General features: G+C 43.0%; 1 protein-coding gene across 1 annotated transcript in view; it reads right to left on the reverse strand.

Moving 5' to 3' along the window:
- The window catches only part of tspan31 (tetraspanin 31), a 98,323-nt gene that overhangs the window by 33,352 nt on the left and 38,856 nt on the right, over positions 1-26,115 (reverse strand). Inside the window, exons 2-5 of the mRNA XM_028798658.2 lie at positions 19,341-19,508; positions 5,995-6,075; positions 5,742-5,882; positions 5,376-5,486 (exon numbers count right to left, since the gene is read on the reverse strand). Of these exons, the coding sequence (XP_028654491.1) occupies positions 5,376-5,486; positions 5,742-5,882; positions 5,995-6,075; positions 19,341-19,508 (501 nt within the window). The remainder of the gene's footprint in view (positions 1-5,375; positions 5,487-5,741; positions 5,883-5,994; positions 6,076-19,340; positions 19,509-26,115) is intronic.

Consider the following 26,115-nt stretch of genomic DNA (forward strand, 5'->3'; position numbering starts at 1 on the left):
CAAGGGCATTGAAGATGAAACGTGACTGGGTCTTTCAGCATGACAATGACCCAAACACACCGCCCGGGTAACGAAGGAGTGGCTTCGTAAGAAGCATTTCAAGGTCCTGGAGTGGCCTAGCCAGTCTTCAGATCTCAACCCCATAGAAAATCTTTGGAGGGAGTTGAAAGTCCGTGTTGCCCAGCGACACCCCCAAAACATCACTGCTCTAGAGGAGATCTGCATGGAGGAATGGGCCAAAATACCAGCAACAGTGTGTGAAAACCTTGTGAAGACTTACAGAAAACGTTTGACCTCTGTCATTGCCAACAAAGGGTATATAACAAAGTATTGAGATGAACTTTTGTTATTGACCAAATACTTTTTTTCCACCATAATTTGCAAATAAATTCTTCAACAATCAGACAATGTGATTTTCTGGTTTTTTTTTCTCATTTTGTCTCTCATAGTTGAGGTATACCTATGATGAAAATTACAGGCCTCTCTCATCTTTTTAAGTGGGAGAACTTGCACAATTGGTGGCCGACTAAATACTTTTTTGCCCCACTGTAAGCAGGTTTCACATTTCTGTTATCATTTTAGCCCTAAAATAGTGACTTAACATCAGGGACCTGTTTTATTGACCTTAAGGTTAGCGTTTGGGCGAGAGGAAGGCCGTCTCACGTGGCGTCCGCTTTTTGAACAAGACCCGCCTTGAGCACCTTTCTTGTGCAGAATGGACAATTCACTTCTGAATCTGCATCTGAAAGTTTTTAGACATCTTCACACCTTGAGCAGACAGTCTGACATCAGCGCATCGGATTTTGGTCAGGGAATTGTCTCCACTTCGTGAAATGGTCGGCCAAAGTAGCATATACGCTGGTATATATTGTAGTAATTTGGACTTTCGCCACACCTCTCGGCCAAAATGCGAAACGACCAGCCAATTCAGGAACTGGCCAAACTTTGGATTTTGGCCGTAACATACATACACGTATATATACCGTATTTTTTACTCAATAAGACGTACTTTATTTTCCCCAAAGGAAGGGTGGAAATGTCTGTGTGTCTTATGGAGCGAATATTGTGTCACAGACCGTGATGTGTACAGGGTCCGTATACCCCTATCTTTGGGAGGATTTTGAAAGCTAAAGGTTACCTCTTAGGAATCCAAAACATCTGTATGGGTCCCTCCATGATCTCTGCATAGCTGAATGCACCGCCAGGTTCTCCTGCTCATGTTCTGCAACATTTGCGGGGTGACTTTCTGGAACGCTGCATGAACCGCATGTTTCAGTTCATCATTCGGTGAATAATGGCACTTCTGCGCGTCTTCTTTGATAAACCCCCAGAGTGCACTATCTGGAGTTGTGAGATCAGGGCTTCTCAGAGGCCACAGAAGAGGAGTGGGATTGTTGTTTGATCCTCGTCTGATCCAACTATTCCCAAAAACATCGTTGAGGCGATCACGCATGGTGATTGCAACATGGGCATGTGCCCCGTCTTGTTGAAACCAAACACTGTCAAGGAAGCCCTGGTTTCTCAGTTGCGGGATGAGCCAGCCATTCAGCATTTCCAGATAACTGATTTGGTTAACAGAACCATCAAAAAAATAAGGGCCAAACAAATGCCGTGCTGTCATTCCGGCCCAGATCATCACGTGTGGTGGGCTCTGCTCAATTTCTTCAAAGAAATGTGGATTTTCTTTTCCCCAGAAAAACATGTTTCGATTGCGGGAGCTGCGATAAATCACGCACTCGTCAGAGAACATAACCTTTTCCTTCTCAGCATTTTTTGGAAATTAGTGCAGCATCAGATCACAAGCTTCCTGACTTATGTCACCCATCGCTTCGTCTTGGAACAACCGCCACGTTGTTGCGATTTCTTGAGCGGCAGCACCAGACGGGATGTCGGAAACACACCTCGAAATACCGGGAAGACTTGGGCTGATGTCCACAGGAACCAAATTGTCATGGTTATTCCTATAAATGCTCCTAAAGATAGGGGTATATGGACTTTGTCCAGATGTCGAGGGCAGCAATCAGCTGTTAATGACGACAAAACTCACTGCTACGTCCATAGGCATTCCCTCTTTGCTTGGAGGAATGTTAGACTCATTGACTCGCCATCTAATTCTTGCGTGTGCGTGAGTTACGAAATGTAAACAAAGGCAAGATGGCATCGATGTCTCACGAGGGAGTGAAGCGAGTGCAGAAAACAAAATACTCGGCAGACAATGTTTTGCACATTATCGCTGATTTTTCTGAATCTGATTTTGTTGACAGTGATCAGGAGATCGAGCAGGAGAGTGAGGAACTGGCATCAGCTGATCGGACACCAGCCAATGCCGCCCCAGCTGAGCGCATTCGTGCAGCCGACATACTTATGGCAAGGTTCGTGTGGGACGAATACTCAATACAAACTGGCTACCGGACTTCACAAGACAGCACGGCTTGCCGTTGGACATGACGGATTACCAGCCGCTGGACTACTTCAGGCTGCTGTCTCCTGATGCTGTCAGACGAGACACACAGGTATGCAGAGCAATGCTTTGAATCGCGGGCTTCGCTTGCACCGCATTCTCGTTTTTCAAAGTGGAAACTCACAACAAAAGACGAGATGAAGGGCTTTGTGGCATTACAAATAGAGATGGGACTGGACTGGCGATATAACTTCAGGGAGCATTGGTCCAAACGTGCTTTGTCCCCTGGTGGCTTTGGACAGGTTATGCTGCATGATGATAGGTACGTGCTGCTGCAAAGTGACTGTGAGCAACTCAGCTTCATAAATTCTGACACTAGCGATGAGGAGTTCTTGGGGTTTCCATAAAACTAGAAGAGTGTTTGAACCTTAAAGTACAGCACAATACAATTTGTGTTTAGCCCAAAATCACACAAGAAGTGCCGCAATGGGCTTTAACAGGCCCTGCCTCTTGATAGCCCCCCAGCCTTGACTCTCTAAGAAGACAAGAAAAAACTCCCAAAAATGACCCTTGTAGGGGAAAAAATGGAAGAAACCCTGGAAAGACCCCTTTCCAGGTAGGGTGGGTGTGCAGTGGGTGTCAAAAAGAATGGGGGGGGGGGGGTCAGTACAATAAAATACAATACAATACACAGTCTCTCCTCATACGTTAATGACAGAGATGATGGTTCTTAATGCCGCTGTCGACTTTACATGGTTGAAATGTTATTCTGCTATATTTCACATAGATAGATAGATAGATAGATAGATAGATAGATAGATAGATAGATAGATAGATAGATAGATAGATAGATAGATAGATAGATAGATAGATAGATAGATAGATAGATAGATAGATAGATAGATAGATAGATAGATAGATAGATAGATAGATAGATAGATAGATAGATAGATAGATAGATAGATAGATAGATAGATAGATAGATAGATAGATAGATAGATAGATAGATAGATAGATAGATAGATAGATAGATAGATAGATAGATAGATAGATAGATAGATAGATAGATAGATAGATAGATAGATAGATAGATAGATAGATAGATAGATAGATAGATAGATAGATAGATAGATAGATAGATAGATAGATAGATAGATAGATAGATAGATACTTTATTAATCCCAAGAGGAAATTCACAAAAATATTGTAATAGTAAGTGCGTCCAGGGAACGAATCCACATAAAATAAAATGATAGGAGTGATCAATAAAAAAGAGAAAAATAAAAGTAGAAAAATGAAGTTGTACACGGAGCTGCTGAAAAGGCTGCCACTGTCGGCGGTGCCTGAGTCATCAACATCGATGAGCACATAAAATAGTACACCATTTGGATCAGAATAATTTTTTTCTTGTTTCTCTCCTCTAAACCTAGGAGCTTCTAATGGTCAGGTGCGTCTCAAGGAGCGAAAAATACAGCATACACACACACACATACATACATATATGATGTGGTGAGAGAAGACATGCAGGTAATAATAATAATTAATTACATTTATATAGCACTTTTCTCAGTACTCAAAGTGCTATCCACACAGGGAGGAACCGGGAAGCGAACCACCAATCTTCCAAAGTCTCCTTACTGCAAATCAGCAGCACTACCACTGCGCCACCTAATGGACGTGACAGAGCACGATGACAGGGACAGGAAGATATGGAACAAGATGATCTGCTGTGGCGACCCCTAACGGGAGTGCGTGCACACACACACACACACACACACACACACACACATCTATATCAAAAGCTCTACTCCACAAATCCATCCATCCATTATCCAACCTGCTATATCCTAACACAGGGTCACGGGGGGTCTGCCGGAGCCAATCCCAGCCAACGCAAGGCACAAGGCAGGAAACAACCCCGGGCAGGGCGCCAGCCCACCACAGCGTGCACACACACACACACACACACACACACACACACACACACACAAGGGACAATTTAGAATCACCAATGCACCCAACCTGCATGTCTTTAGACTGTGGGAGGAAACCCACACAGGCACGGGGAGAACATGCAAACTCCATTAGATTTATGAAGGAGTGTCATGTGGTGCTCCCTTGTCCATTTTTCTTTACAGAAGACCATTATGACCATAATCCTGTACACCTTTAAGTGTATTATTTATTTATTAAGCGTAGTTCAGGTGCTTAAACCAAATATGCTGCCATTTTTAAACATCGTCATAACATTTCCTCTTAAAATAATGTATGAAAGAATTACATTTGTATTAATTATAAACTAACAGAAACAAACCAAAAGAGGAAGACATATACACCAATGTGGGTGACAAGGGCTTAATGTTCCAAATCACTTCCTTGTGTTGGGTATGATTGCGCCTGTGGTTTGGGGCTCATACGTCTACATTTATTTATATCAAAATGTCCACTCCAGAAACGTTACAAATATTTGATGCTGATGAGCGTCATGAGTATCCATTTTGCTCTCTAGGAGACAAGACCATTACGACGCCATTCCCAATGTGAACTGGTTTACTATTCAAAGGCAGCAGGTTACAACCTTTCCATGACAGTCTGAGACAGCTGTTATCGAGTGTTATTTATTTATTAAGTGTGGTTCAACATTCAGATGCTTAAACCAAAATAGGCTGCCATTTTTATCTTCATCTTGAATAATGTGTGCAAAAATGACATTTTTATTAATTATGAACTAACAAAAACAATAAAAAAAAAAAAAGGAGGAGGGCAGACACACCGATGTGGGTGGCAAGGGCACAAGTTACCTGGTGCCTCCACTTTCCAGAAGCACCAATGAAAATCGACCACCGGTAACAAATTGAACTCAGCAAATCCGCACTGCGAGACGCTGAACACAAAAGCACATGCAAGACGACAGCGGGCTCATCTCTGAGCATCTGATGAAATTTCTATGAGTCAACACACAGAAAGACCTCACCTCTGTGAAACTGAAAAACAGGCCAACTCCGCCAAGGATCTGCAGGGCCTCCTTTGAATGATGAAGCATCTTCTCACCGCATGTGAAGCAGGGGAGCGACTGTTTACAAGTCTAGGGTTAAAAAAAAATAGATAAATAAACAAAACAAGCTAGAGAGGCAGTCTAAGAAGAGTGACGCCAAGGGGCATTCACAGGTTTACGTCTAGTTACAAAAGTAGAAACTCAGTAGGTTGCTCACAGACTTCAAGCACGGACTGAGGCCTGAAGACTCTGTGGAGCCTGCCTGGGCTGAGAGAGCTCAGAGACCGCGGCCCGTTACCCAACCTCACACCAAATTATGAAGTGCTGTGACCCAAAACCACTCACCGCCGGACAGCTGCTGTAGTCTGCCTGGAAGATGGCGGCGCTCTGTGTGTTATTGAGCATCCCGCAGCAGTTGAGTTGCTTTTCTACACTCTGCCGGGTGTTGTTGCTCAGGGTCCCCCAGGTAGCATTCAGCAGTTGTACCTGTGGGTGGGGGGGAAAAATGAGCCGTACAGGTTAATTCTGCGCACAGGGCACTTGAAATAAAAATTTACAAACAAACAAAAAACGTGCAGAGAAGGCTGACTTGGCATACCTGCTGATCTTGATTCATCGCCAAACAGGAACAAGACACCCCAAACTGAATGAGGAAGACCAGAAACAAGATGACCATGTACTGGAAAGAGTTAAGAGAAACAGAGCAGCACCTAAAACCACAACATCCTGCGTGACACGGCAAGAGCTGCCACCATGTTAACTTGTGGTCTACGCAGCAGCAGCAGCAACTACAGCGAAGATCAGCCACAAGAAGTGCACACTTAGCATTGGCATGATGCACTTTTATTATATTTCCACATTTTGATTAAGTAACACCACCTTTTAGGAAGCCACAATATGTGACATCGTTTTTCAGACCCCCGGTGGGATATGGAAGGTGTTTGGCAGGATTATCTGAAAAACTTCAGCTTAACAGGGACGCAGTTTTATTTTTTATAGATCTTAAACTAAGAATTGTGAGAGAATAATTTAGATGTAATATAATTTCGACTAAGGGGCTCGGCCCCCTTGCTTGCACTACACCCTGTTTAAATCAGTTCCTTAGTGATTATGATGATTATTACTATTTTACATTATAAAAACTAGGGGGTTTTGCCCCCTGCTCACTTCACTCGCCAACCCCCAGGTGGGCACTACGCGCTAGCCTCTTGGCGGCTCTGCCTCTCGTGAATGGGGAAGCGGATGTCCAATTTAAACAGATTTGTTATTTTCATTGCTATTGTTACATATGCATAATAGAGCTAACTACTTTACATGACAGCGAGTAAGTAACCAAAGTAAAAAATAGTAAAATGTAAATAAATCGAAAGAAAATTCTGTTTCATGTTGCGTTAGAGGTATTCATTGCGTTATATGTTTTTGCTCTTTTTGGCTTCGAAATTAACACACAAACACTTTTTAAACTTACTTCCTTCTTTCGGCTGCTCCCGTTAGGGGTCACCACAGTGGATCATCATCCTTCATATCTTTCTGTCTTCTGCATCTAACACTTTTCAGTAAAAACAATATTTAGAATGAACTTTTCGTCAATATCACTTTGAATGTTGATTTTCAAATGTTGAATGTTGTTGTTAGGAGTTACATCGTGACAACGCAGCGTATAACTGCCTGTGAGTGAATTTCGTTTCTTTCTCTCTAATAAATAAACCGACTTTTTCGAATGTTTGTCTCTGTGATTTGTTAATTGTCATAGCAAAAGCTATTCTAACAGGAAACCGTAAACGTTTGAATGAATGGCATATCAAGATCTCCTTTGGTGTCTAATGTTAGATTTACTCCATTACCTTTCTTGTCACCTGTTAAAATTTGACATGTCAGAATAGTTCGACCAATTTTCAGTACAACTAATCTTATCCTATTGCATAGCCCATTACTCAGACATCAATTACACAATTACATTACAATACGTCCTTCTTTTTACGTTAATTCGGCCGGTGGCAGACTGCACGGTGTTAACGGTTGCAGATATTCTTCATGATATTATAAGCTGATGTTTTCATCTTCCACACCATCACCACCAACTGTTCCATCAGAGTCTATTAATACTCATTTAACTAATTTGCCATGTAACTGATCGACAATTTTCATGTTAATTCATTTGACTTTGTCGTTTCTCGGTTTACCCGTGTACTCATTTCTTCTGTTGATAACCGTTCAATAAGATTTGGACACAATATGTCTTCTTTAATTGGGAACTTAAAGTGAGGAAAACTATTTTACATTACAGCGAGTAATTAACCGTAGTAAAAAATAGTCAAACTTCATAAATTGAAAGAAAACGTGTATGTTTTTGCATTTACATCATTTTTATTAAGTTCAAAATAAGAATTTTATTTTTTCGCTACCTGTAAAGCTTGTGCTTCTTCACCTTCTTTAAATTGAATCATATTCCTAATCGGTAATAAGTCAACAGAAAGACTTCGACAGTTCCATTAAGTGCCACCCGCTTTCCATTGCACTGACGCACCGAGTATTTAAATATGCTTGAACTTCGTCCTGAGACTGTTCTTTCGATAAAGTTATGCGTACTCTATTGTGCCCTTTATACTCATAACCGATGCACAACACTCAACATTAATGTCACCATCGAATAGTTTGAGCCAATACGGGTTATACGGTACAATCATTAAAATATCAATCATCACAATTTTAACAACTTTCTTTACGTGATTAGTGTGTTGTTCGTGACGATTATCTCGGCATCGATAATCAGGAAAGCCAGCCTTAGTCATATTTGTTGTTTGAACGAACGCTTTAGGAAATTTCTTTAAACACTTCTTTTCTTTCGAGTCCCAACATACTGAATCTTTTAAATGAGTGAGACGTGTTTAATGACTTTGTACCATCATTCAGGATTGGTCTCTCTGTTTAGAAGTTCAGCACAGACAAAATGATCGACATCATCAGGAGGTAATCAGTTATTTTGCAAAGTAACTAATAAATGCATGTGAGGGGTTTGCAGATAAATTTCGTGTACAGGTCGATACTTTTTGGACGTATGGATTTGTATCCATTATTGGCAGTAGAATTTCTAATAAGTCCAATTGTTTAACTCTTTCGATTCTTTGTTGCATCAATAGAATAGAAACCTGAACAAACTGTGGTTTCTTTACAATTAAACTTGTCGTAGTTTTAATTGTTGTGGGACCACAGATTCTCATAGCGTATGGTCCTGAATCGTGTAAATCTACCTTTTTGGGCGTTGGATGATGCAAACGTGAACAGATTATTGTAGACTCGGTAATTTTTGCCTGTAGTGTTTGTGGATTTCACTTTCACCAAACAACAAATCTTTTAATTCTCGTGGATATGCTTTCCTAATTGGGAAGAATCCCTACTTTTCCCTGATGGCAACACAAATTAGACAATCTACAAGTCTCTGACTTAAAGTTTAAAGCCGAACAATCTCTACCTACTTCTGTCATATCACCTGTGTCAATATATTCAATCTGTTTTCGCTGTTTCGTTATTTCATCAAGTACAGTACACCCCCAAAATTCATGTGAAAGGTGTTAAGACACATGAACCGAGGCAGTGCTTTGAGAGCTGGGTCTACGTTAGACATTGCAGGGGACGATGATAAGGGACACAGTTATTAACTTCTTTTGCCCTTTTTTAACCTTAAAGTGGAAGAGGATACCCTGGAGGACCTCTGACTGCACTTCTGCTACCACCTTTTCTGGTCCATTCACTACATAAGAAGTGCTCAGACCAGAAGATGCTGTTTATTCACAGAATCTGCTACCCAAGAAAACAGATCCTCGTTATATGAAGCAAACCCCAAACGCCTGAGAAGTTCATATTTTGGAACTTAACTTTTCTTTTTCATCCAAATAAAACAGGTTGTCTCCTTGCTGGGACCCCAATCCTTTAACTGTTCCAGTCTCCATTTGTTACACCAGTGAAAGAGAAGGACGAGAGCTACCGTATATACTCGCAGATAAGTTCTTCCGTGGATAAGTCAGGAGTTGATTTTATCGTATAATTTCTGGTATTTTATAATGTCGGTCGTGTAAGTCGAATGTGGAAAACTCACGCTATTGGTACAAGGGATTACAATATGCTAATGCCCACCTGAGAGAGTAACCACTTGTATTGTGCCTACGTGACCACATGGTAATACCCAAACTATTCCAAAATGATGTTTGCACTGATTTGTGTTTTTTGTATCACACACCCTCATACACCTTTATCGTAAGAGCATCCCTTATCTACGATGGATTGTTCAATCAGAAGAAAATATGAAGCTGGTTTTAAATTAAATGTTGTTGGAGTAGCGAAAGAAATTGGTGACTGCGCTGCTGCAACAAAATTTAATGCGCCTGAAAAACTGGTGTGAGATTGGAGGAGGCAAGAAGATGCATCTCTATTATAAAAAAAAATCTTGTCAGAGAGACAAGATCTTCTCGCAAGTCAATTTGACGTCCCGCGAGAGACACTTTAACATCAGCGAGACAGAAGGACACCTGCTGTACAGGCTTTTAAATGATCGTCGCGCAGCGAGACAAGCAGAACACGCAGCTCGGCAGCAGCAGCACAAACAGCAGCTGATCCATCTGCTTCTCCTTAGCGTATATATATATATATATATATATATATATATATATATCATTCATAGGTTGAATGACTTTCGGCCTGTTGCTCTGACATCACATGTGATGAAGACCATGGAGAGGCTGCTGCTTCACCACCTTAGGCCACAGGTTCAACACGCCCTCGACCCTCTGCAGTTTGCATATCAGGAGAAGGTGGGAGCGGAGGATGCCATCATCTATATGCTACACTGATCACTCTCTCACTTGGACAGAGGCAGTGGTGCTGTAAGAATTATGTTTCTAGACTTCTCTAGCGCCTTCAACACAATCCAACCTCTGCTCCTTAGGGTCAAGCTGACAGAGATGGGAGTAGATTCATACCTAGTGCCATGGATCGTGGACTATCTTACAGACAGACCTCAGTATGTGCGTCTTGAGAACTGCAGGTCTGACATTGTGGTCAGCAACACAGGAGCGTCACAAGGGACTGTACTTTCTCCGGTCCTGTTCAGCCTATATACATCAGACTTCCAATACAACTTGGAGTCCTGCCACGTGCAAAAGTTCGCTGATGACACTGCTATCGTGGGCTGCATCAGGAGTGGGCTGGAGGAGGAGTATAGGGACCTAATCAATGACTTTGTTAAATGGTGCAACTGAACACCAGCAAAACCAAAGAGCTGGTGGTGGATTTTAGGAGGCCCAGACCCCTCATGGACCCCGTGATCATCAGAGGTGACTGTGTGCAGAGGGTGCAGACCTATAAATACCTGGGAGTGCAGCTGGATGATAAATTAGACTGGACTGCCAATACTGATGATCTGTGCAAGAGAGGACAGAGCCGACTATACTTCCTTAGAAGGCTGGCGTCCTGCAACATCTGCAATAAGATGCTGCAGATGTTCTATCAAACGGTTGTGGCGAGCGCCCTCTTCTACACGGTGGTGTGCTGGGGAGGCAGCATTAAGAAGAAAGATGCCTCACGCCTGGACAAACTGGTGAGGAAGGCAGGCTCTGTCCAGCTCCATGCCAAGTTTGACATCTGTGGCAGAGCGACGGGCGCTCAGCAGGCTCCTATCAATTATGGAGAATCCACTGCATCCACTAAGTAGTATCATCTCTAAACAGAGGAGCACCTTCAGCGACAGACTGCTGTCAATGTCCTGCTCCACTGACAGACTGAGGAGTTCGTTCCTCCCCCAAACTATGCGACTCTTCAATTCCACCCGGGGGGGTAAACGTTAACATTTAACATTATACATAGTTATTGTCTGTTTTTTCACCTGCATTATCATCATTCTTTAATTTAATATTATTTATTGTATCAGTATGCTGCTGCTGGAGAATGTGAATTTCCCATTGGGATTAATAAAGTATCTATCTATCATAGGAAGCAAAACCCGTGAGACTGTGACTTTTGCACGTCACGCCCTACTTACAAACAATTTAAAACAAGTCCACGGATATCTAACCTCGCAGTTGTTGGAATGCTTTTGGCAGACACACTTCATGTGCTCCCAGCAAGCCAGCAGATGATCCGACCGCATCTCCTTGGCATGCATTCAGCCCCCCCCCCAATTCACAACGCGAGCAGCGTTATACGTCCCGTAAGAAAGAGATGTAACCACGCCTGGGGCCAGAAATAAAAGGACAAATATTGTTTTTACAAAAGTTTTAAAGTAAAAGTGAAAATAATGCATATGTAACAATTCACATGTAAATAACGACCTCTTTAAATCGTTTATCCGGTTAACCAAACCTGGGGGTGGGCGAGCAAAGCGAGCAGGGGGTGGGGCACCCTAATAAATAAATGTGTCATTTTTTTGAATCAGCGTACAAGTCGGAGTCTGATTTTATGGGTTGCAAGATCTATGTGAGTATATACGCTATTAGTAATGCAGAAGGTGTATAATAACACTATACAAAGTTATTGTCTGTTTTACGTGTATTTTTATCACTCTTTAATATTGTTTTTTTTATCAGTATGCTGCTGGAATATGTGAATTGGGATTAATAAAGTATCTATCTATCTAATGAAGGGAGATGCTGGAATGGCAGGTGACTGGGTGGGGATTTTCGGGTCTTTAGTGTCCCGTGTTCTCAGGTCAGTGAAATTCTAATCCATATGCAACTCATTCCCACTACTCTGCACCATAATTAGTGAGTAGAATAACCTGACCTCAAAACTTAAATAATTACATAATTGCAGTAATAATTAATGCCAAAGACGTCGTTTAACAACAAAAAAACAATTATATGTACATTTTTTTATTTAACTAAAACGAAAGCATTTCCACAAAAAGGCATACATGCAAATTGGAATTGGAATGCCATTTTCTAACCTGTTATAATTAGTAGGTCAGCACACTTCTGACTGTCTGCTTTGCATTACAAATTCATTTGCTGAAGTGGCATGAGAGCTGCAGGAATGCATTTGATTTGGATGGGAGGCAAGGTGGGGGACCTAAAGGCTTGGTCAGCTTCACACCTCGCAAGAAGAAGTTGAAGATGGAAGGACAGCAGCTGCTCAAATCTCACCACTCCTCGGCCACTAAACCACAACTGAATTTCGCCGAGTGACTACAAATCACAAGATTGTTTTGAGTTGTCACGCCAATTCCAAGAAGCTTATTGTAATGTGTGGGTAAGCAAAGGTGACAATCATTCTGGCAGCTTGCCAATGTAAAGAGCACCAGGATATGAACAAGGACATAACACGAAAGGGAGCAAATAAACCCCACGGGCAACTCCACTGCCGTGTGCACCTTTCACAGCTATTGAGTGAATGAGTTCAGTCTGCTTTAAATCTGGACGCTGCGATGTCTCACATCTCCAATGGATTACCGAGAGGGCCTACAAACTGACTACAGTGGTAAGGGACGCACCATACAGCTAAGAAGATGAAATTCCTGGCTTTACAGAACCCCATTTGACTCTGTGGTCAGAGATACTGGGGCTGGGTGGTCTCGTGCCCTTGGAACCCCTGCAGATTTTTTTTTTTTTTTTTCTCCAGCCCTCTGGATTTTTTTTTTCTGCCCTCTCTGGCCATCTGACCTTAATTTATTGTTTGTTATTTAGAGTTGCCTAATTTTATTTATTTTATATAAATATATATATAATGTATATATACACATACATATACTGTATATACATACATACACACACACACAGTTAGGTCCATAAATATTTGGACAGAGACAACTTTTGTCTAATTTTGGTTCCGTACATTACCACAATGAATTTTAAATGAAACAACTCCGATGCAGTTGAAGTGCAGACTTTCAGCTTTAATTCAGTGGGGTGAACAAAACGATTACACAAAAATGTGAGGCAACTAAAGCATTTTGTGAACACAATCCCTTCATTTCAGGAGCTCAAAAGTAATTGGACAATTGACTCAAAGGCTATTTCATGGGCAGGTGTGTGCAAGTCCGTCGTTATGTCCTCATCAACTAAGCAGATAAAAGGCCTGGAGTTGATTTGAGGTGCGGTGCTTGCATGTGGAAGATTTTGCTGTGAACAGACAACATGCGGTCAAAGGAGCTCTCCATGTAGGTGAATGAAGCCATCCTTAAGCTGCGAAAACAGAAAAAACCCATCTGAGAAATTGCTACAATATTACGAGTGTCAAAATCGACAATTTGGTACATCCTGAGAAAGAAAGCAAGCACTGGTGAAGTCAGCAACGCAAAAAGACCTGGACGTCCACGGAAGACAACAGTGGTGGATGATCGCAGAATCATTTCCATGGTGAAGAGAAACCCCTTCACAACAGCCAACCAAGTGAACAACACTCTCCAGGGGGTCGGCGTATCGATATCCAAGTCTACCATAAAGAGAAGACTGCATGAAAGTAAATACAGAGGGTGCACTGCAAGGTGTAAGCCACTCATAAGCCTCAAGAATAGAAAGGCGAGATTGGACTTTGCTAAAGAACATCTAAAAAAGCCAGCACAGTTCTGGAAAAACATTCTTTGGACAGATGAGACCAAGATCAACCTCTACCAGAATGATGGCAAGAAAAAAGTATGGAGAAGGCGTGGAACAGCTCATTATCCAAAGCATAGCACATCATCTGTAAAACACGGTGGAGGGAGGCAGTGTGATGGCTGCCAGTGGCACTGGGACACTAGTGTTTATTGATGATGTGACACAGGACAGAAGCAGCCGAATGAATTCTGAGGTGTTCAGAGACATACTGTCGCTCAAATCCAGCTAAATACAGCAGTCAAAGTGATTCATGATACAGATGGACAATGACCCAAAACATACAGCCAAAGCAACCCAGGAGTTTATTAAAGCAAAGAAGTGGAAAATTCTTGAATGGCCAAGTCAGTCACCTGATCTTAACCCAACTGAGCAGGCATTTCACTTGTTGAAGACTAAACTTCAGACAGAAAGGCCCACAAACAAACAGCAACTGAAAGCCGCTGCAGTAAAGGCCTGGCAGAGCATTAAAAAGGAGGAAACCCAACATCTGGTGATGTCCAGGAGTTCAGGCTGTCATTGCCAGCAAAGGGTTTTCAACCAAGTATTAGAAATGAACATTTGATTTCCAGTTATTTCATTTGTCCAATTACTTTTGAGCCTCTGAAATGAAGGGATTGTGTTCACAAAATGCTTTAGTTGCCTCACATTTTTATGCAATCGTTTTGTTCCTCCTAAAGTACATCAAGGATGCCATCCCTGCTAGATTTGACAACCATCAGTTCGCCTACAGGAGGAACAGATGTACAGAGGATGCCGTCTCAATGGCACTTCACATCTGCAGTGCCCTAACACTTACGTTAGGATGCTATTTGTCGATTTGAGTTCAGTGTTTAACACCACAATCCCAGAGAAGCTGGTACAAAAGCTTCATAATCTGAGTCTGTCCACATCATTGTGTCTATGGATCAGGGACTTTCTCACCAACAGGCCTCAGGTGGTTAGAATTGGAGATCGTACATCAGCCACACTGGTTTTGAACACGGGGACGCCACAGGGTTGTGTGCTCAGCCCAGCACTCTTCACATTATTTACGCACGACTGCTCTGCCATCCATGCCACAAATATGGTTGTGAAGTCTACGGATGATATGGCTGTGGTGGGTCTCATATCAGACATTGATGAGACTCAGTACAGAAAGGAGATACAACACATAGCACTATGGTGCTCAGCCAACAACCTCATCTTGAACACCAGCAAGACCAAAGAGCTCATTGTGGACTATAGGAGGTCCAGAAGAACAGAACATGCTCCTATATTCATACATGAGGAGGCTGTAATGTGTGTGTGGACAATATCAAGTTCTTGGGTATCCACATCATATCGGATCTGACCAGGTCTTTGAGCACATCTCACTTGATAAAGAAGGCCCAACAAAGACTCTTCTTCCTCAGGAAGATGAGATGTGCTGGATTCTCCTCTCCACTGCTCACAAACTTGTACAGATCCACTAGACACTCTGTGCACAATTATTATGCGAGTATTTTGACTGTATCATAATTTTCATGCATATATTCCATCTGCAAGTTGTATAAACTTAAATGCTTATTTGATTTAAGCATATCAGGTGATGTGTATTTGTGTAATGAGGGAGGGTGAGGCCTAAGGAGACCAACACCCTATATCAAGGTGTGCATAATTATTAGGCATCTTCTGTTCCTCAGGCAAAATGGGCCAAAAAAATTAGATTTAACTCACTCTGAAAAGTCAAAAATTGTAAAAAGTCTTTCAGAGGGATGCAGCGCTCTCCAAACTGCTAAGATATTGGGGCCTGATCATACAACCATCAAGCATTTTGTTGCAAATAGTCAACAGGGTCGCAAGAAATGTGTTGAGAAAAAAAAGACGCAAATTAACTTCCACAGATTTGAGAAGAATCAAACGTGAAGCAACCAGGAACCCGTTATCTTCTAGTGCTGTCAAATTCCAGAACTGCAACCTACCTGTAGTGCCTAGAAGTGCAAGGTGTTCAGTGCTCAGAGACACGGCCAAGGTAAGGAAGCTGAAACCCGACCACCACTCAACAAGACACATAAACTGAAACGTCAAGACTGGGCCAAGGAGTATCTGAAAACAGATTTGTCAAAGGTTTTATGGACCGATGAGACGAGAGTGACACTTGATGGACCAGATGGATGGGTCCGTGGCTGGATCAGTCAGGATTTGACTCAGATGCCAGTACCAGTGGGGTACTGGTATGGGCTGGTATTATTAAAGATGAGCTAGTTGGACCTTTTCGGGTTGAAGATGGACTCAAATTCAACTCCCAAACCCACTGCCAGTTTTTAGAAGACACTTTCTTCAAGCAGTGGTACAGGAAAAAGGCAGCATCTTTCAAGAGGACCATGATTTAGATGCAGGACAATGCTCCATCATACACATCCAAGTACTCCACTGCGTGGCTAGCCAGTAAAGGCCTCAAAGATGACAGAATAATGACATGGCCCCCTTCCTCACCTCACCTGACCTAAACCCTATTGAGAACTTGTGGGCCCTTCTTAAACGGGAGGTTTACAGGGAAGGAAAACAGTCCACCTCTCTGAACAGAGTCTGGGAGGCTGTGGTCACTGCTGCACAAAAAGTCGATCGGCAACAGATCAAGAAACTGACAGATTCCATGAATAGAAGGCTTACTTGCTAGAGTATGTGAATTTGCTCTTGGGATTAATAAAGTATCTTATCTATCTATCTATATTATATAGTGCCTTTCATACCCATCTATCTATCACTGTTATTGAAAAGAAGGGTGGCTATACTGGACACGGATTTCTTTTTTCATGCCAGAAATATTTGGAAATTATATGTTGTTTGTTTATTATTCTCACTTTAACAGATGATAACAAGGGAGATCAGGAAAATGTACATTTATGATTTAGTTGCATAATACAGTGCATCCAGAAAGTATTCACAGCACGTCACTTTTTCCACATTTTGTTATTTTACAGCCTTATTCCAAAATGGATTCAATTCATTTTTTCCTCAGAATTCTACACACAACACCCCATAATGACAACGTGAAAAAAGTTTACTTGAGGTTTTTGCAAATTTATTAAAAATAAAAAAACTGAGAAATCCCATGTCCATAAGTATTCACAGCCTTTGCTCAATACTTTGTCGATGCACCTTTGGCCACAATTCCAGCCTCAAGTCTTTTTGAATATGATGCCACAAGCTTGGCACACCTATCCTTGGCCAGTTTGGCCCATTCCTCTTTGCAGCACCTCTCTAGCTCCATCAGGTTGGATGGGAAGCGTCGGTGCACAGCCATTTTAAGATCTCTCCAGAGATGTTCAATCGGATTCAAGTCTGGGCTCTGGCTGGGCCACTCAAGGACATTCACAGAGTTGTCCTGAAGCCACTCCTTTGATATCTTGGCTGTGTGCTTAGGGTTGTTGTCCTGCTGAAAGATGAACCGTCGCCCCAGTCTGAGGTCAAGAGCGCTCTGGAGCAGGTTTTCATCCAGGATGTCTCTGTTCATTGCTGCAGTCATCTTTCCCTTTATCCTGACTAGTCTCCCAGTTCCCCACAGCATGATGCTGCCACCACCATGCTTCACTGTAGGGATGGTATTGGCCTGGTGATGAGTGGTGCCTGGTTTCCTCCAAATGTGACGCCTGGCATTCACACCAAAGAGTTCAATCTTTGTCTCATCAGACCAGAGAATTTTCTTTCTCATGGTTTGAGAGTCCTTCAGATGCCTTTTGGCAAACTCCAGGTGGGCTGCCATGTGCCTTTTACTAAGGAGTGGCTTCCGTCTGGCCACTCTACCATACAGGCCTAACTGGTGGATTGCTGCAGAGATGGTTGTCCTTCTGGAAGGCTCTCCTCTCTCCACAGAGGACCTCTGACAGAGTGACCATCGGGTTCTTGGTCACCTCCCTGACTAAGGCCCTTCTCCCCCAATCACTCAGTTTAGATGGCCGGCCAGCTCTAGGAAGAGTCCTGGTGGTTTCAAACTTCTTCCACTTATGGATGATGGAGGCCACTGTGCTCATTGGGACCTTCAAAGCAGCAGAAATTTTTCTGTAACCTTCCTCAGATTTGTGCCTCGAGACAATCCTGTCTCGGAGGTCTACAGACAATTCCTTTGACTTCATGCTTGGTTTGTGCTCTGACATGAACTGTCAACTGTTGGACCTTATATAGACAGGTGTGTGCCTTTCCAAATCATGTCCAGTCAACTGAATTTACCACAGGTGGACTGCAGTGAAGCTGCAGAAACATCTCAAGGATGATCAGGGGAAACAGGATGCACCTGAGCTCAATTTGGAGCTTCATGGCAAAGGCTGTGAATACTTATGGACATGGGATTTCTCAGTTTTTTTATTTTTAATAAATTTGCAAAAACTTCAAGTAAACGTTTTTCACGTTGTCATTATGGGGTGTTGTGTGTAGAATTCTGAGGAAAAAAATGAATTTAATCCATTTTGGAATAAGGCTGTAACATAACAAAATGTGGAGAAAGTGATGCACTGGGAATACTTTCCGGATGCACTGTAATTCTGCACACTAATAGTTGCCTAATAATTGTGCACACACGTGTATTCCCCTGATAATGTTCACACTCACATTTCCCTTGCATAACATTCAGGTTTCAGGTTTATTCATATTTTGGATTGACTGATGGCACTGTATTTGTTTCATATTAAAATTAATACAAAAATACAACTTGCCTAATAATAATTGTGCACACAGTGTAGAAAGCATTCTCAGTCACAGTATGACAGTGTGGTACGGCAGCTGCACAGGACAGGACAGGAAGGACTTGGCATGGGTGGTGAGAACAGCACAGGGGATTGTGGGAAGTCCTCTCCTAGACCTGGACTCTGTATATGCTGGAAGGGTGCAGAAGAAGGCCAAATGTATAGCTGCAGATCTCACCCATCTAGGAAATGGGCTGTTTGCCTTCGGGAAAGCGGTACAGAAACATAAAAACACGTACCAGAAGACTGAAAGACAGCTTTTTCCCCAGAGCTGTGAAGTCCATCTGCCCCTGCTGATACCCACACACACACATCTACCCCTAACCTGCCCCCCTGTAGACGTGCACACGCACTTTTCCTCGTAATCCTCCCCTGCAGACCCACACACAAAGATCACTGGTCTCTGCAGGCGTACTACCTCAGGAAAAGTCTGGACTTGATGTTGTATTGCTGCTGTCTTTTACACTTATTATGTCTATTTATTTTATTATTTATAGTGTATTGTGTATTTAAGTATTCTGCCTTGAAGCAGAGTCCTACCAACAAAACATTTCGTTATGTGTATGCATAATGACAACACAGAATTCTATCTATCTATCTATGTAACTTGTCACCGTACTCTGCACTGAATGGGTGACATTTTTCTGATGAAAGGATACAAAGAAGAGCATCACTTGATGGTGGTTTACGGCACCAATGAGTCCCACAAAGGAGATCAGTAGCAGGAAGACGCCAACAGCGATGACTCCGCCGATGATGTGGATACTCGAGACGATGCCAAACCCTTTTCCCCAGGCAGCGACGCCAATCAGCAGCAGGCCCACCAACTAGAAGAATGACAGAGAAAGAAAGAGAGATCAATGAGACAGCCTACCGGAAGTCTTGGCCAGAGCCATCCCTGACCACAATACTCCGACAGATATGGCAATGTAAAAAACATGAGAGCCCAGTTAAGTCCATCTGTCTGTTTATTTGCTGTAAAGACCAAAACTGCTGTAGCACTGAGTGCTGACGTCGAGTGCGAGACAGTTGGACCAGAGTCCATGAGGCCAGGGAGACAACAATAACTGCATGTTTACTGCTTCACAAGACTTTATTATTAACTGCAGTGTTCTGCCTGTGGACTTTTTGCCGCACTGCATTTTAGTTTGCCTTAGTAGTGTTCTCTGCGATTGGTTGGCACCCTGCCCGGGATTGGTTCCTGCCGTGTGCCCTGTGTTGGCTGGGATTGGCTCCAGCAGACCCCCGTGACCCTGTGTTCGGATTCAGCGGGTTGGAAAATGGATGGATAGTAGTGTTCTCCCCACTGAACAGTTGGCTGGCTGGTGAGCTCTGCAGTGACTTGCAGTAAATGGGTAAGGAGCGTGTAAGCTAAAGGAAAGAGGTGGTCAGATGATACGTCTGGAGACAACTCTGAATGAATCTCGCTCGAGTAGATGGTTCAGCACATGTGACATTTCTCAACCAATCCAATACCCCCTTAAAGGCGGAGCTCAAAACAGCAACAGGAATTTAAACAGCAAAGATCTATGAAGCTCTTGTGAACGTCCAATGACCGATAAGCAAGCCTGTGGTTATGATGGATAAACTGTTGTGAAGCCAACCCCGGACACAGACTGGCAGGGCACCAATCTGGCACACACAGTCCTTTCTTGTCGCCAGTCCTTCTGCCTCCACTCCCCTACCCCCCCCCCCCCCCCCCCCCCCATTGGTAGGGCCTAGCTCCCTTTATAGGGCACCCAAAAGGACTCCAGGTGCCCAACGAGCTTCTTCAAGCCACACTTCCAGGTGGCCAAATTAAAGGCCCTGGAAATGTCCTTGTCCCATGACCCCACTAGAAACCAAGGGGGCTGTGTGTCCGGGGGAGAAACTGTCCTGAAAATACTCTCCCCCCCATCCCCCCCCCCTCCGGGTCCTTCCACATTTAGGGTGTCCCGGCCGCCCGCCTGCCACACTAGCCATGGCTGTAAAGACTCTCAAAAATGTTAAACACGTACAGTGCCCACCATAATATTTGGGACAAAGACACGTTTTTCCTTGACTTCCCCTTCCGCTCCACAGTTTAAAACTACAAATCAAACCATTGAGACGTCATCATAGTGCACATGGGAGATTTTGATTTAAGGTTTTCTGCATACACTTTGGTCAAGTCAAGTTGGGGAGCATGCACTGGTACAGCATGTTGGTCCACCCACTACACGACGAAACCCCCCAGGCAGACACGCGGTCCAGTCCCACCCTCGGGAAACGACCCTCTATCTGTCACAGCCAGATGTTATGTGGGCGTCCCCTTGGCCTGATCCAGCCACTCGGGTCCCCAACAATGAGGATCTTACGCGCTCTATCACGCCATGGCCGTAGTGCCATAACTGACGCTCCCTCACAATGCTGGTCATGTGCCTCATTCGGGACTCCATGAGCAACACAAAGTCAAACCAGCGGGACCCAAGGATTCTACAAAGAGACACAGGAGTCCAGTCTTCATCTCAGGTCACTGATCTCACAAACATATACAGTTGTGCTTGAAAGTTTGTGAACCCTCTAGAATTTTCTAGATTTCTGCCTAAATTTGACCTAAAACATCATCAGATTTTCACTCAAGTCCTAAAAGTAGATAAAGAGAAACCAGTTAAACAAATGAGACAAAAATATTATACTTGGTCATTTATTTATTAAGGAAAATGATCGAATATTCCATATTGGTGAGTGGCAAAAGTATGTGAACCTTTGCTTTCAGTATCTGGTGTGACCCCCCCATTGCAGCAATAACTGCAACTAAACGTTTGGGGTGACTGTTGATCAGCCCTGAATTTGAGCCCATTCCTCCGCACAGAACAGCTTCAACTCTGGGATGTTGGTGGGTTTCCTCACATGAACTGCTCCCTTCAGGTCCTTCCACAACATTTCGATTGGACTTTGACTTGGCCATTCCAAAACATTCACTTTATTCTTCTTCAACCATTCTTTGGTAGAACGACTTGTGTGCTTAGGGGTCGTTGTCTTGCTGTATGACCCACCTTCTCTTGAGATTCAGTTCATGGACAGATGTCCTGACATTTTCCTTTAGAATTCTCTGATACAATTCAGAATTCATTGTTCCATCAATGAAGGCAAGCCGTCCTGGCCCAGATGCAGCAAAACAGGCCCAAGCCATGATACCACCACCACCATGTTTCACAGATGGGATAAGGTTCTTATGCTGGAATGCAGTGTTTTCCTTTCTCCACACAACACGTTTCATTTAAACCAAAAAGTTCTATTTTGGTCTCATCCGTCCACAAAACCTTCTTCCAGTAGCCTTCTGGTTTGTTCACGTGATCTTTAGCAAACTGCAGACGAGCAGCAATGTTTTTTTGGAGAGCAGTGGCTTTCTCCTTGCCACCCTGCAATGCACACCATTGTTGTTGAGTGTTCTCATGATGGTGGACTCATGAACATGAACATCAGCCAATGTGAGAGAGGCCTTCAGTTGCTTAGAAGTCACCCTGGGGTCCTTTGTGACCTCGCCGACTATTACACACCTTGCTCTTGGAGTGATCTTTGTTGGTCGACACTCCTGGGGAGGGTAACAATGGTCTTGAATTTCCTCCATTTGTACGAAATCTGTCTGACTGTGGATTGGTGGAGTCCAAACTCTTTAGAGATGGTTTTGTAACCTTTTCCAGCCTGATGAGCTTCAACAACTCTTTATCTGAGGTCCTCAGAAATCTCCTTTGTTTGTGCCATGATACACTTCCACAAAGATGTGTTGTGAAGAGCAGACTTTGATAGATCAAAACTCAGGGTGCCCACTCACACCTGATTGTCATCCCATTGACTCGAATTTCACCTTCAAACTAACTGCTAATCCTAGAGCTTCACATACTTTTGCCACTCACAAATATGGAATATTCGATCATTTTCCTCAATAAATAAATGACCAAGTATAATATTTTTGTCTCATTTGTTTAACTGGTTTCTCTTTATCTACTTTTAGAACTTGAGTGAAAATCTGATGATGTTTTAGGTCATATTGATGGAGAAATCTAGAAAATTCTAAAGGGTTCACAAACTTTCAAGCACAACTGTAGCAAGACAGGAAGCACCAGGACTCTAAAGACTTGGACCTTCATCCTTTTGTATAGATATCGGGAGAGGCACGCACCCCTTTCCAGCGACCTCTTAACCCCCCCATGCTCTTCCAATCCATCTACTGACTTCATAGGAAGAGTCACCAGAGTCGCATGAATGTCACTGCCGAGGTAAGTAAGCCCCTCGACGAGGTCGACATTCTCTCCGCAGACAGACACACCGCTGCTGGCCGTGCCCAAGAGGTCAGACCACGTAGAAATTTCTACAGTTTTTCTACATTAGATAGGCATGTTATTGATGGACCGAAATGTGCAGATGTGATGGATGGATATGAAAGGCACTATATACCAGATAGACAGACAGACAGATATGAAAGGCACTATATGATAGATAGACAGACAGACAGACAGACAGACAGACAGACATTATTAATCCCAATGGGAAATTCATTGTATTGAAATGGTGGAAGGAGTACTTTGGAGAACTTGCGAACACAGACAATGAGAGAGAGTGTGAGTTGGATGAAGTGGAGATAGTAAATCACAAAAGTACTGGGATCAGCAAGGCTGAAGTGAGGAGAAGCAATGAAGGGGGTGAAAAGTGGAACAATAGTTGGCCCAGATAATGTACAAGTGGAGGTATGGAGATGTTTAGATGAGATGTCAGTAGAGTTTCTAATTAGAATTTTTAACAACATTTTGCCTGAGGAGTGGAGAAAAAATATATTAGTACCAGTTTTCAAGAATAAGGGAGATGTGCAGAGCTGCAGTAACTACAGGGGTATAAAGTTGATCAGCAACACCATGAAGATATGGGAAAGAGTGATGGATGCTAGGCTGAGAGGAGCGGTGGAGATCTGTGAGCAGCAATATGGTTTCATGCCTGGAAAGAGTACTACAGATATGATGATTGCTTTAAGAGTGTTGATGATGAAGTACAGAGAAGGTCAGAAGGAACTGCATTGCGCGTTTGTGGACTTAGAGACAAAGAGTATGACAAGGTGCCAAGTGAGGAGTTGTGGTACTGTATGAGGAAGTCGGGAGTGGCAGTCAAGTATGAGGGCTGTGCAGGATGTGAGTGAGGACAGTGTAACTGCAGTGAGGTGTGCGTTACGAATGACAGCCTGGTCCAAGGTGAGAGTGGGATTACATCAGGGATTGGCTCGGAGCCCTTTTCTGGTTGCAATGGTGAAGGACGGGTTGACAGATGAGGTGGACTGTGATGTTTGCGGATGACATTGTGAACTGTAGTGAGAGTAGAGAGCAGGTTGAGATGAACCTGGAGAGGTGTACAGTAGGGACAGACTGGGGAGAAAGGGAATGATAGTCAATTGGAGTGAGATGGAGTCCATGCGTGTTAATGAGAGGGGCGGTGGTGGAAGGAGCACAGGTGGTGAAGGTAGACAAGCTTAAATACTTGTGTTCAACAGGCCAAAGCAACAGAGAGGTGAAGAATGGCATGTGTGCGATTTGTGACAGAAGAATACCTGCAAGAGTGAAAAGGAAGGCAGTGGGACCAGCTATGTTGATGTCTGGTTTGGAGACGGTGGCACTGATGAAAAGGCTGAAGTGGCGGAGTTGAAGAGGAAAAGATTTTTCACTCGGGGTAATGAGGGTAGACGGGATTAGGTAGGAGTATATTAGAGGGACAACAGAGGTATGACAGTTTGGTGACCAAGTGACAGAGGCGAGATCGAGACGGTTTGAGCACGATATGCAGAGGAGAGGCGAGGGGTACATCGGGAAAAGAATGTGGAGGAAGGAACTGTCAGACAAGAGGAAAAGAGAAAGGCCAAAGAGGAGGACATGAAGGAAGCTGGAATGGCAGAAAATGATGTCAAAGACGGGAAGAGATGGAGACGCATGATCTACTGTGGAGACCCTACATTGGAGCAGCCAGAAGAAGAAGAAGATGACGACGACATGTTTGTATTGCACATGTCAAAAGACACTGCAAGTTATTATGACAAAATTTCACTTCAGCTTTTCAGTCTGTGGTGCTGTTAGCAAACACATCTGCCGTGTCCACACAACGCAAGGGCCAAGCGTTGATTTCGTTAAAAACAAGTTTAAAAAAAATAAAACTGGGTATGCAGTCCTACACAAAGCAAAGCAACTTTTGAATATGCGTCTTTATTTACAGTGCACTTAAAAAAAATCATCAGAACCCTTCACTTTCTTTGTACTTTGCATTGTCGTGATGAAAGTCCAAACACGGAATCCAAATCCAATGCGATATTGATGAAAACGTAATTTAAAAAAAAATTGTTCTTACACTTTTACTGTAAAACTCCAGTAAGTTTAAAAAAATGTGTGTGTTAATTTCAAAGTCAAACAGAACAAAATCGTATAATGCAACGAAAAGCTCGAACGCAACATGAAACAATTTTCTTTCAATTATTTACTAGGGTTAATTACTCGCTGTAATGTAAGACAGTTAGTTCTATTAGGCGGAGTGGTGGCTCTGAGGCTAGGGAGCTGCACTGGCAATCGGAAGGTTGCCGGTTCGAATCCCGTAAATGCCAATATGGACTCTGCTCTGTTGGGCCCTTAAGCAAGGCCCTTAACCTGCAATTGCTAAGCGCTTTGAGTAGTGAGAAAAGCGCTATATAAATGCAAAAAAAAAAAAATTATAATTATTATTATTATGCATACGTAACAATACCCATGAAAATAACAATCTGTTTAAATTGGACATCCGCATCCCCATACGTGAGCAGCAGAGCCGCCAACAGGCTAGCGCATAGTGCCCACCTGGGGGTTGGCGAGTGAAGTGAGCAGGGGGCAAAGCCCCCTAGTTTGTACAATATATATATTATATATATATATATATATATATATATATATATATATATATATATATATATATATATATATATATACTATCTCATCAGAACTTACTCAGCTCACAACCTGCCTTAGTGAAATTAAAACCTGGATGGAGCAGAACTCTTTAAAATTAAATTGCAATAAAACTGAACTCCTGCAAATTGGGACTAAAATGCAACTTAATAAAATGAGCTCCTTCCCAGTCCATCTTGGCGGTGATCTCATCAGACCTGCCTCTACTGTAAAAAATCTTGGTGTCATTTTTGATTCCTCCCTCACTTATTCCACCCACATAAATCACATTAAGAAACTTTCTTACTTTCACCTCCGTAACATATCCCGTGTTCGCTCCTTCCTCTCCTTCTCTAACGCTGAGAAACTTGTCCCTGCTTTTATCACATCCCGCATCGATTATTGTAATTCCCTACTGGCAGGTGCCCCTTCTAATCTTAGATCACAGCTCCAGCTTATTCAAAACTCGGCTGTAAGAGTCCTTACTCGAACCAGCAGCAGCGAGCACATCACACCCATCCTG

Source organism: Erpetoichthys calabaricus, chromosome 3 (assembly GCF_900747795.2).
Source record: "Erpetoichthys calabaricus chromosome 3, fErpCal1.3, whole genome shotgun sequence".
In the NCBI taxonomy this organism is placed as follows: Eukaryota; Metazoa; Chordata; class Cladistia; order Polypteriformes; family Polypteridae; genus Erpetoichthys; species Erpetoichthys calabaricus.